General features: G+C 45.1%; 1 protein-coding gene across 1 annotated transcript; it reads right to left on the reverse strand.

Moving 5' to 3' along the window:
- Positions 1–1,886: 1,886 nt before the first annotated feature.
- On the reverse strand, positions 1,887–11,589 carry LOC124015289 (high mobility group-T protein-like). The gene is made up of 5 exons (XM_046330432.1): positions 11,463–11,589; positions 8,374–8,528; positions 7,755–7,900; positions 7,239–7,413; positions 1,887–2,191 (listed from the first exon to the last, which is right to left on the reverse strand). Exons 2-5 carry the CDS (start codon positions 8,518–8,520, stop codon positions 2,048–2,050), a joined length of 612 nt encoding a protein of 203 aa, XP_046186388.1. The 5' UTR covers positions 8,521–8,528; positions 11,463–11,589; the 3' UTR covers positions 1,887–2,047.
- Between the last annotated feature and the right edge of the window lie 1,529 nt (positions 11,590–13,118).

Raw genomic sequence — 13,118 nt, forward strand, 5'->3', positions numbered from 1 at the left:
CTACCCGGCACAGCCAGAAGAGGACTGGCCACCCCACATAGCCTGGTTCCTCTCTACCCGGCACAGCCAGAAGAGGACTGGCCACCCCACATAGCCTGGTTCCTCTCTACCCGGCACAGCCAGAAGAGGACTGGCCACCCCACATAGCCTGGTTCCTCTCTACCCAGCACAGCCAGAAGAGGACTTTAGCCTGGTTCCTCCTACCCGGCACAGCCAGAAGAGGACTGGCCACCCCACATAGCCTGGTTCCTCTCTAGGTTTCTTCCTACATTTAACATTTACATTTAAGTCATTTAGCAGACGCTCTTATCCAGAGCGACTTACAAATTGGTGCATTCACCTTATGACATCCTTCGGGTCCTTCTGTAGCTCAGTTGGTAGAGCATGGCGCTTGTAACGCCAGGGTAGTGGGTTCGATCCCCGGGACCACCAATACGTAGAATGTATGCACACATGACTGTAAGTCGCTTTGGATAAAAGCGTCTGTTAAATGGCATATATACATATATATATACATATATACATATATATATACATCCAGTGGAACAGTCACTTTACAATAGTGCATCTAAATCTTAAAGGGGGGGGGGGATACTTATCCTATCCTAGGTATTCCTTAAAGAGGTTTCTGGCCTTTCTAGGGAGTTTTTCCTAGCCACCGTGCTTCTACACCTGCATTGCTTGGTGTTTGGGGTTTTAGGCTGGGTTTCTGTACAGCACTTTGAGATATCAGCTGATGTACGAAGGGCTATATAAATAAAATTTGATTTGATTTTGATATAGCTGCATTGGTTACAACCGTTTCACAATTAAAAACATCTGAATGACACAATCAAAGTCTAGAATAGAGTAAATCCGTAGACTGACATGATCGACTAGATCAGTTTCCCAAACTCGGTTTTGTTTTTTTTGTCCTAGAACTACACCGCTGATCAAGCCTTTGATTATTTTGAATCAGCTGTGTAGTTCTAATAACAAAAGGTGTACCGGGGGGGGGGGGGGGGGTTTGGCCCGGGACAGAGATTATCTGCGTAACCAAGAGATTCTAAACACACAAGAAAGAAACCAGTCTATAAAAAAAAAAAAAAAAAAAGTTTATTGACAGAAGCAATTCAGAATCTCAAAAATTTATTATTAATATTTCCTCTTTTTTTGTTGTTGTTTTTTTGCAATGACAGTGGTATTCAAATAGTCCATTAAAATATCTTTACGATAATACGGCATTTAAAAACAAGAAACCAAACGCACCCTTTGGCCCTTTGGAAACAGAAGAACGACTAAGACCCTACATTACAACTAGGTAATGTGCTGCTGTGCACTGCTAGCTAAGGCAAATAGACCCATCGGTTTCCAATACATTTTTTTAATTGATTTTTTTTTTACAAACCGCTTTAAACTGTAACAAAGGAGGGGGGGGGCGTCCACAAATTGCACCCTATTCCCTATATAGTGATCTACTTTTGACCTGAACCCTATTAGGTCTTTGTCAAAAGTAGTGCACGAAATAAGGAATAGGATTCCATTTTTGGACGCAAAGAGACTGGGACACAGACAGACACAGGTGACACTGTTGTAGTGTTAAAACTATACACAAAAAGAAGAGACAACAACCTGTACAGCTGCAAAACAATAATAATAAAAACAGCGTTTACGCTTTTGGAGGGAGAGAGGAGAGGGGAGGGGGGGGGTTTGAGAGAGGAGAGGGGAGGGGGGGTTTGAGAGAGAGGAGGGGGGTTGAGAGAGGAGGGGGAGGGGGTTTGAGAGGAGGAGGGGGTTTGAGAGAGGAGGAGGGGAGGGGGGTTTGAGGAGGGGGGGGTGTTTTTGAGGGGAGCGGAGGAGGGGGGAGGAGAGGGGGTGTTTTTGAGAGCGGAGGAGGAGGGGGGGGGTTGAGAGAGGAGGGGGGGGGGTGTTTTTGAGAGAGGAGGGGTGTTTTAGTTTTTGTGTAACTTTTTCAAGTAATGTTTTTTCTTTTGTTCTGAGTAAGTGATGTGTGAAGGGTTAAATGCTTTATAAACAAGAAATGATAAGCTCTAACAACAACGCGGATCTACTCGTCATCGTCGTCGTCGTCGTCATCATCGTCGTCGTCGTCGTCATCATCGTCATCGTCGTCGTCGTCCTTGGTTGGGGCAGCGACCTTCACTGGCATGCTGACCGGCACCTTGCCCTTGTTGCGATAGGCAGTGATGTCCTGAGAACGGGGAAGTGGACGAGAGTAGTGGTTCAGTTCATTGCTACAAGCAACCACTTGGACTTGAGGTTCCTCTCTAGGTTTCGTCACCAAATGTGACTCGCAACATGGAAGTAAACATACAACAACTGCATCTGCTAATGACCACTTGGACTATGCATGACTAGTGATAATTGTTAGACTATGCATGACTAGTGATAATAACATGAATTGTTAGACTATGCATGACTGTCACGAATATTACCGAAGGTGACCCCCTTCTTGTTCGGGTGGCGCTCGGCGGTCGTCGTCGCCGGTCTACTAGCTATCGCCGATCCGTTGTTCTGTGTTCGTTTAGTTTTGTCTAATTGGTAGCACCTGTTTCTAGTTTGGTTGTTAGGATAGGTTATATATAGTCTGTTCAGCCCGCTTCTGTTTCGTGCGGGCTTGTTCTCCTGTTTCCTTGTTTGAGTGTATTTTTGTTGGCATTTTGGGTTTCACGCTGTCCGTTTATATTTCTGTTCATTTGTGTTTCCACTTTTGTACATGTTATGTTTCCGGGACATTAAAGCGTGTTGTTTTTCCCACATCCTTTGCTCTCTGCGCCTGACTCCACACCTCTTCACTCATTTACTCTTAACAGAAGCCCGCACCTCACTATGGAGTCAGCAGGAGCAGCGACCACTCCTCTTCCCACTATGGAGGAGCGAGTTCAACATCACACGTCCATCCTCCATCGCCTAGGATCAGCAATGGAACAGATGATGGAGAGGATGGATCGTTGGGAGAGGAATGGTTTCCCTACTCCCCCACCGACCCTCCCACCAGCAACTCTACCATCTCCCCCATCTGGATCCGGTTCCAGCGCTCTGCACATGACGCCTCCGAGGAATTACGATGGAGCAGCGACGGGGTGCCAGGGATTCCTGCTGCAATTAGACCTCTACCTGGCCACCGTTCGGCCGGCCCCCTCGGAGGAGGAGAGAGTAGGGGTCCTCATCACCTGCCTGACCGGTAGAGCCCTGGAGTGGGCTAATGCGGTCTGGAACGGGCCCGACTCGGCGAAGGACAACTACCCGGAGTTCATCCGCCGTTTCAGGGCCGTGTTCGATCACCCTCCAGAGGGTCGAGCGGCGGGTGAGAGATTGTTCCATCTTAGACAGGGGACGAGGAGCGCGCAGGACTTCGCGCTGGAGTTCCGGACCTTGGCTGCGGGAGCAGGGTGGAACGACAGGGCCCTGATAGACCATTACAGGTGTAGCCTGAGAGAGGACGTCCGTAGGGAGCTGGCCTGTCGGGATACTACACTTGGCCTGGATGGACTGATAGACCTGTCGATCCGGTTGGACCATCTGCTAGCTGCTCGTGGACGTTCTGAAAGGGTCCTGTCAGTTCTACCTCCTGATCCTCCTGCGCCTATCCCGATGGAGCTAGGAGGTACCGCGTCAAGGGAGATCGGAGGAGGAAGCTCCTCCTGTACCAGTTGTGGCCGGAGAGGGCACACGTCTGGTCGGTGCTGGAGGAATTCATCTGGGAATCATGAGGGCAGGCAGAACACTCATCGGTCACCCCAGGTGAGTAAGCACCACACTCTCCCAGAGTTTCCTGTTGGTCACATGTTCCTATTAATTTGTTTCCTTAATTAAAGAATGCTCCAGCTATATGTCAATCCTTCGTGGATGAAATACTCAGAGACCTGCACGGACAGGGTGTAGTGGTGTATATTGACGATATTTTGATCTACTCCGCTACACGCACTGCGCATGTATCTCTTGTGCGCAAAGTTCTTAGACGACTGCTGGAGCATGACCTGTATGTGAAGGCGGTGAAATGTGAGTTTTCCAAACAATCAGTTTCCTTCCTGGGTTATCGTATTTCCAGCTCTGGTTTGGTAATGGAGGGTGACCGCGTAATTGGCCGACTCCGACCACGGTAAAGGAGGTGCAGCGGTTCTTGGGATTTGCCAATTACTACCGGAGGTTTATCCGGGGTTTTGGTCAGGTAGCTGCCCCTATTACCTCACTGCTGAAGGGGGGGCCGGTGCGTTTACAGTGGTCAGCAGAGGCGAACGGAGCTTTTCATAAGTTGAAGGCGATGTTTACTAAGGCGCCGGTGTTGGCACATCCGGACCCTTCTTTGGCGTTTATAGTAGAGGTGGACGCATCCGAAGCTGGGGTTGGAGCGGTGCTCTCACAGCGTTCGGGTGTGCCACCGAAGCTCCGCCCCTGTGCCTTTTTTTCGAAGAAACTCGGGCCAGCGGAGCGGAATTATGATGTGGGGGATAGGGAGTTGTTGGCTATGGTTAAGGCCCTGAAGGTGTGGAGACACTGGCTTGAGGGGGCTAAGCACCCTTTCCTTATCTGGACTGACCATCGTAACCTGGAGTATATCCGATCAGCTAGGAGACTGAATCCTCGTCAGGCAAGGTGGTCCATGTTTTTCACCAGATTTCGTTTCACTGTCTCATATAGACCAGGTTCCCTCAACACTAAGGCTGACGCGCTGTCAAGACTCTATGACACTGAGGACAGGTCCATCGATCCTACTCCCATCATTCCGGCAGCTAAGCTGGTGGCACCGGTAGTATGGGATGTGGACGCGGACATCGAGCGGGCGCTAAGGGGGGAACCTGCGCCTCCACAGTGTCCGGAGGGTCGTAGGTACGTGCCGCTGGCTGTCCGTGATCAATTGATTCGATGGGCTCATTGTCTACCCTCGTCGGGTCACCCAGGTATTTATAGGACAGTGAGAGGTCTTGAGAGGAAGTACTGGTGGCCCACTTTGAGGAGGGATGTGCGATTCTATGTTTCCTCCTGTTCAGTGTGCGCCCAGAGTAAGGCTCCTAGACACCTGCCAAGAGGTAAATTACAACCTCTTCCCGTTCCACAACGGCCGTGGACCCATCTTTCGGTGGATTTTCTTACTGACCTCCCCCCCTCTCAGGGTAACACTACTATCCTGGTCGTTGTGGATCGGTTCTCTAAGTCCTGCCGTCTTATCCCATCGCCCGGTCTCCCTACGGCCCTACAGACTGCGGAAGCTCTTTTCACCCATGTCTTCCGGCACTACGGGGTGCCCGAGGATATAGTTTCTGATCGGGGCCCCCAATTTATCTCCCGTGTTTGGAGGGCATTTATGGAACGTCTGGGGGTCTCGGTCAGCCTGACCTCAGGGTATCACCCGGAGAGTAATGGTCAGGTGGAGAGAGTTAACCAGGAGGTGGGTAGGTTTCTGCGGTCGTATTGCCAGGACCGGCCAGGGGAGTGGGCGAGATATATTCCCTGGGCAGAAATAGCCCAGAATTCACTAAGCCACTCCTCTACCAACATGTCACCATTTGAGTGCGTGTTGGGGTACCAGCCGGTCCTGGCACCGTGGCATCAGAGCCAGACTGAGGCTCCTGCGGTGGAGGAGTGGGTACAGCGCTCTAAGGAGACCTGGAGGGCGGTCCAAGAGTCATTACGCCAAGCGAGTATAAGGCAGAAGAAGAGCGCTGACCGTCACCGCAGTGAGGCCTCCGTGTTTTCACCTGGGGACAGGGTCTGGCTCTCGACCCGAAACCTGCCTCTCCGCTTGCCCTGCCAGAAGCTGGGTCCGCAGTGTATAGGGCCATTTAAAGTCCTGAGGAGAATAAATGAGGTTTGTTATCGATTATTACTTCCTTCGTATTATCGTATTAACCCCTCATTTCATGTGTCTCTTCTCAGGCCGGTGGTAGCTGGTCCCATGCAGGAAAATGAGGTACCGGAGGTTCCTCCGCCCCCTCTGGACTTCGAGGGGTCCCCGGCGTACAAGATACGAGCTATTCTGGACTCGAGACGCCGGGTGAGAGGCTTGCAGTACCTCGTTGACTGGGAGGGGTACGATCCGGAGGAGAGGTGCTGGGTTCCGGTGAGGGATATTCTAGACCCATCTATGTTGAGTGAATTCCATCGCCTCCGTCCGGATCGCCCAGCGCCTCGGCCTCCGGGTCGTCCCCGAGGCCGGCGTCGGCGCACTGCGGGAGCTGCACGTCAGGAGGGGGGTACTGTCACAAATATTACCGAAGGTGACTCCCCTTCTTGTTCGGGTGGCGCTCGGCGGTCGTCGTCGCCGGTCTACTAGCTATCGCCGATACGTTGTTCTGTGTTCGTTTAGTTTTGTCTAATTGGTAGCACCTGTTTCTAGTTTGGTTGTTAGGATAAGGTTATATATAGTCTGTTCAGCCCGCTTCTGTTTCGTGCGGGCTTGTTCTCCTGTTTCCTTGTTTGAGTGTATTTTTGTTGGCATTTGGGTTTCACGCTGTCCGTTTATATTTTGTTCATTTGTGTTTCTATTTTGTACATGTTATGTTTCCAGGACATTAAAGCGTGTTGTTTTTCCCACATCCTTTGCTCTCTGCGCCTGACTCCACACCTCTTCACTCATTTACTCGTAAAAATTGTTAGACTATGGATGACTAGTGATAATAACTTGAATTGTTAGACGATGCATGACTAGTGATAATAACTTGAATTGTTGATGCATGACTAGTGTTGAATTGTTTGCATGACTAGTGACATTGTTAACGATGCATGACTAGTGATAATTTTTCATGACCACATGCATGACTAGTGATAATCTTGAATTGTTCGATGCATGACCTTGAATTGTTGACGATGCCACACCTAGTGATAATCTTGAATTGTTAGACGATGCATGACTAGTGATAATCATTTATGCATGACTAGTGATAATAACTTGAATTGTTAGACGATGCATGACTAGTGATAATTGTTAGACTATGCATGACTAGTGATAATAACTTGAATTGTTAGACGATGCATGACTAGTGATAATAACTTGAATTGTTAGACGATGCATGACTAGTGATAATTGTTAGACGATGCATGACTAGTGATAATAACTTGAATTGTTAGACGATGCATGACTAGTGATAATATGACTAGTGATAATCTTGAATTGTTAGACGATGCATGACTAGTGATAATAACTTCAATTGTCAGACTATGCATGACTGAGAGAACATCCCAACTAACAGCGAACAGAGATCTAAATAAACCGATCAAAAGGGGTGATGTTTGTTTACCTTCTCGTACTTCTCCTTCAGCTTCGCAGCCTTCTTCTCATAGGGCACCTTGTCTTCCGCTGTTAGGTTGTTCCACTTCTCTCCCAGCTTCTTGGCCACGTCACCGATAGACAGGCCAGGGGTCTCCCCCTTCACCTGGGGTCGGAAATCAGCGCAGAAGATGAAGAAAGCAGACCTGGAGGGTGAAGAAGAAGAACAGGAGAGAGGAAACAGAAGGGTCACTGGTTTTTTGTTTGGTTGTCAATTAATGAATCAATTAATTAATCAATTAATCGATTGTTTGTTGGGAAACACTGATGATTTATTTGAGCTGCTTTAAATGCAGTACTTGTGTTATTCAAATGTAGCGTTATTGTTCATTATTTTATAGTAGTAATTGTCTCATAACTTACTTAAGGCACGTTTTAACCGATTCAGCCGGACATCCGGAGTTGAATCTCTGCACATTATCAATGAATTATGAGTTTTGGAAAGTGGGGGGGGGGTGATTGTCTTTTACTGTCAGGCAGTACTCACGATGGTCTCTTGGGGGCATTGGGGTCCTTAAACCTCTTCTTCTTCTCTCCCTTTGGAGGAATGTAGCTCCTCATCTCCCTCTCATAACGCACCTTGTCCAGCTTGGCCAGATCCTCAAACTTCCCCTTCTCCTTGGCAGACATGGTCTGAGGGAAGCAGAAGGTGTGATCAGATGTCAACAGAGAGTGTGTGTGTGTGTGTGTGTGTGTGTGTGTGTGTGTGTGTGTGTGTGTGTGTGTGTGTGTGTGTGTGTGTGTGTGTGTGTGTGTGCGCGCGTGCGTGCGTGCGTGTGTGTGTGTGTGTTAGGTGCTACACAGTGGTAGAGGAACAGAACGTAAACAAAGAGGTGGCAGATTAGTATGGAACAACTTAGCTGTGACACAGTTCATTTAGTTCATACAAACTATCTCGTACCAGACAACTATCACGGGATTACGAGTGGTACAGGACAGTGTCCACTAAACGGTTCTGCATCCCAAAATGGCACTACCTTTGGCACACTATTCCAATTTAGTGCACTACTTTCAACCAGGGCCCATAGGGTGCTGATCAAAAAGTAGTGCACTATGTAGGGAACGGGGTGCCAGTCAGTCACAGCTGAGATGTGTTCCATACTTACCTTCCATCTCTCAGAGCACTTCTTGGAGAACTCGGAGAAGTTGACGGAAGCTTCCGGGTGTTTCTTCTTGTGCTCCTCTCGACAGGTCTGGACAAAGTAGGCATAGGAGGACATCTTTCCCCTTGGCTTGGTTGGATCTTTCCCCATCTCAATATCTAAAATGGATGAGAGAGAAGGTGTTAGAAGTTATCAAAATGGCAAATAAAAGTAAAAACAACAAAAACACAAGTCACATTTTATTCAGTATTTTCTGACCCCCCCCTCCCCCTAAAAAACACAAGTCACATTTTATTCAGTATTTTCTGACCCCCTCCCCTAAAAAACACAAGTCACATTTTATTCAGTATTTTCTGACCCCCCTCCCCCTAAAAACACAAGTCACGTTTTATTCAGTATTTTCTGACCACCCCCCTAAAAAACACAAGTCACATTTTATTCAGTATTTTCTGACCCCCCCAAAAAAAAAACAATCACAATCTACTGCCATATAATGCTTTCATGCAGTGATTGGAGATCTTTGTTTTCTGTAATGACCTATCAGATTGTGCGGTATTGGCTACAGGTGGCGGATGATCGAGCTAATAGTTGATTGGTAGACATGTTCTCCCAATCTCAGCCATGGAACTCTGCAGCAGCTCTTCCAACGTGAGTTCAGATATTTTTGTCCCAACTGGTTAATTTGGAAGGTCATCCTGATCTGGTAAGAGTCTGTGTGGTTCCACAAAACCTTCCACTTCTTAATGATTGGCCTTGACTGTACTTAATGTATAGGACATGTTCTTATAACTTACCCCTAGTCTATTATCGATCTACAACTTTATACCTGAACTCGTCTGAAAGCTCTTTGTTCTTCATGATTGAAGCTCTGGTTGAAATTCACGACATGACGGAAGGCCCTCACAGAGACAGGTGTATATTGCATTACAGGTGGAAACCCCCTTTTTCAAGATGTTACAAATATTTGTTGCATCTGAGTTATTAGATTTGCTTTGACAAAAGGGCTGAAAACATATTTAATATTATTTGACAATTTTTTTATTTTGATAATTTATTTTTCTATCATTTGGATTCCCCCTTGCCCTATCAGGCTGGACTCAATAGACTGTTTCCTGCCCTGACTTACTCTTGGCATCAGAACTGTAAACGCAGCTCTGTGCGAATAAACACGTCCGGTGTTCTGTGTGTTTGATAGAAAATAAGTTTGTGGAAACAAACCCTTGTCTGTAGGAACGTTTACGGACTGTCACGCGGAATGTGCCCTTTGCTGAAAACACAGTCGTTACCTTTTCTGGTCAAATCATGCGAAATGTTAAAAAAATAAATAAATAAAAATAGACGCTATTTTCATGCATTTTATACAGTGTTACGTTAGTCACCTCATATTTGTGAGTTGTTTCGTTTTTAATGCAGAATGGCTGTCATTTGATCATTGGAGTTTTAGCTACAGAAAGTTAGAAGTTCTCATTCTACAAGGGGGATAAATCCTTTAAACTTTGTGAAGTTCGGACACATTTGACATTTTTCACTAATTTCACGAACTAAATCGGAAAGAAAATGATAAATACATAAAAATACCAGGTTTCTGATTAATTCGTGTATAATGTTACTAGTGCATTTAGCTAACTCTATAGAAATATATTCCTTAGAAAAAAAAAAAACGAAAAATCTAGGAAAAAAAAAACCTAAAACTACAAAATAAAGTCAAAATATGTTTCAATTTCGATTCAGCAACATTTGAAAAAAAAGATAAAAATGTGGAGAAAAAAAAATCTCGTGAAATTCCCTAATTAATATTGCTGGTATGGCTTCATGTCTGTGTTGTAAGCAAAGCAATGCGTTTCTATCTGTCGAGTGAAGTAGTAATGGCGCATAAGGTTTCTCGTTGAAGGAAAAAGGAGGTCAACAAACGACGCCAATAGTTCTTCTTCCATTTTGTGAGAAAGCCTTCTTCATGAAAGAAAGTGGCCCTGAAATGTCTCCACCCGCATTCCCGATCGCATTTTCAATCGAAAAATATGTTGACAAAGCCCGTCAGCTTGACCATGTTTTTCCCCGGTAGATTCCTATTGCAATAGCCGTGGTGTATAGTGATTACACTGGGTCTGTGCTATGTCTATGTGCGGGCTGTGTAGAGTCCTATGAGCTCGGAATGGCCGCTTGTGTCTTCAATCCACTAACATGGATATTCTCCTTCTCTTTGTGTCAATGCACAGCCATTGCATGCAAGTAGAGGGCAGAGCGACCGCGGGGTACCCACCTCTTTTCAATCTGCGATTTCAACTCTTTCCTTTCCACAGAAAAATACAAAAAGACTGTCGTTGGAATAAGGAGAGATGGGCCTTTCATTTTCATTTTTTATATTTTACAGTTAGACACATGGTTGGTGATAAATCACGGTTTGAAAAAGTTGGAAGTGAACTGCGATTGTATGGCTGGCTCCGCAGTTACTGTCTGCCTTGTTTCCTATGCGAGTACAGTCAGCCATTACAGTAAAGCGCAGATTATTTCTCACCCTATTATGAGGCAATTTGTGGAAGAAAAAATAAAAAATAAACGAACAGTTACAGTTTTCAGAGCAAATTTCTTTCTCTCAATGTTTTCTATATTTTCATTGTCACTCTTCCCATGGTTTCCATCTTCATATGACAGGCATCACAGCCTCGCAATACACTGCAATGGGCACAAGTCTCATGTTTGTGCGCTACCTTTGCTAGCCAGCTGTCCACTGAACATTACTGATTTTTAACTCGGTAAATACACCGCATTTTATAATAACACTGCAACAATTACCTGATATTAATTTATAAAATACATTTTTTTTTTTAAAATGTAGATTAGATTTTAGTTTTCGCCTTTTTTCAACCAGCGGCTAAATACTGTGTGCTTCGCTGGCAATTTTCTTGGTAGTTTTTGACCGGTTTCTTCGAATAAAAAATAAAAAAATCACATTTTTTTTTTTGTTGCAAACCTAACATGGTCAATACATTTCAAAGAAAATGTCTAAATTATCTTGTCATTTTTTTTTCATCCTTTACCCGACACTTCTCATATATATTTTTCTCTCCCTGTATCGTGTGAGATATACTTACCAAAGGCTGCCGCTTGGATCACAAATGCACTGCAATGGCTGTAATGTGGAACAACCAGAACGAATGCGATACGCAGTGTCTTGTCGCTTCTCTAACATCACGCTCTCTCTCTCTCCTCCCTTCCCATTGGCTACCGCCAAGTTTTGTGCCAGTCTGATAGGATATCATTTTTCCATTGTCCTAATATCAGACGATGCGCCATTGGCTACCTTTTGTGAAACGTCACGGGAGTTGTGAAATGGCGCGGTGATACGAACATTTTGTTTGTTGTTGCTGGTGCTGAGCTTCCTGGATGTTTGTAGAGTGGTTTGCCCATAAGCATTGAGTTTCTGTGCGTTGAACACAGTGAAACGCAAATGAATGGGACAACTGCGGAGCGTTTTGGTGAGCCACAGCGTGTTAAAGTGAACGGGAACAAGGTGTTGGTGGGAAGTTCCCACCCCACCGCCAATGATCAATTGCAACCATTGACTATTTACACCATCCTATGTTAATTAACTGTATTAGCAAATTAGGACTTTGTTAATAGAATATATTAGGATGGTGGGTTTTAAATAGGAATAATAGAAAAGTGTTTGAAGGGACCTCTTGGTAGGATGATACAGTATATCATGTAGAAGGAATTTTAGATAATTGTGGCGTTTGTAATGAACCAATGAATGACATGATACAGTATACACCATCAATGCAGATGTATCAATGACAGTGTATCGAGGCAGTATTAAGCAACGAGGTTCTTCTTTTCGAAAGAAGACGGCGTTTATTATGTTATTAGTGATTGTTTAGGAGAAATACAAGATTATTTAACAAATGTTCATTACACGGTATAATCTAATGCACGTTGATAGCAGAGGGAGGGTCTATAATGAGGTTTAATGAAAACCGTAGCCAATATAACTAAAAGTAGACAAGCAATTTTAAGACCATTTATTTTTCTATTCTATCTGTCCTCACTATAGTCCTCATTGCCACAAACGGAACAATCCGCTTTATGTGCGGTCCTCTGGCGATATGGAGCAGTGTTGACGCGCTTTTATCGGCTACAGTTCTGACTCGAACCGTTACTTTATACCGTTATTTTTATGCTTTTGTAACTGTACGTTTTTGTTGGAATGTTTTATTTATATATATATTTTTTTATTTCACCTTTATTTAACCAGGTAGGCTAGGTGAGAACAAGTTCTCATTTGCAACTGCGACCTGGCCAAGATAAAGCATAGCAGTGTGAACAGACAGCAACACAGAGTTACACATGGAGTAAACAATAAACAAGTCAATAACAGTAGAACAAATAAATATTCTATATACATTGTGTGCAAAAGGCACGAGGAGGTAGGCAATAAATAGGCCATAGGAGTGAATGATTACAATTTAGCAGATTATGTAGCTAAAGGCTCAACCTTTTGGATACATGCATTAGGATTACAAGCAAGTGCATCGCTGGAGACCTGCTAGAAAAACGTTGATGTCAACGCGCTGACACGTGGACGTATGTTCCAATTCTCACATGCGCCAGCGCTCCTAGGAATAGGCCCATAAGGTTCCACAGGCCCATAAGGGCGCATTCAATTCACACGTATAAGGTCAATCCGTGCATTGATTGAAGCATAACGTAAAAGTTCAATAAAAACAATTATATGTCATTATGAAATATAA

Source organism: Oncorhynchus gorbuscha, linkage group LG02 (assembly GCF_021184085.1).
Source record: "Oncorhynchus gorbuscha isolate QuinsamMale2020 ecotype Even-year linkage group LG02, OgorEven_v1.0, whole genome shotgun sequence".
NCBI lineage: Eukaryota > Metazoa > Chordata > Actinopteri > Salmoniformes > Salmonidae > Oncorhynchus > Oncorhynchus gorbuscha.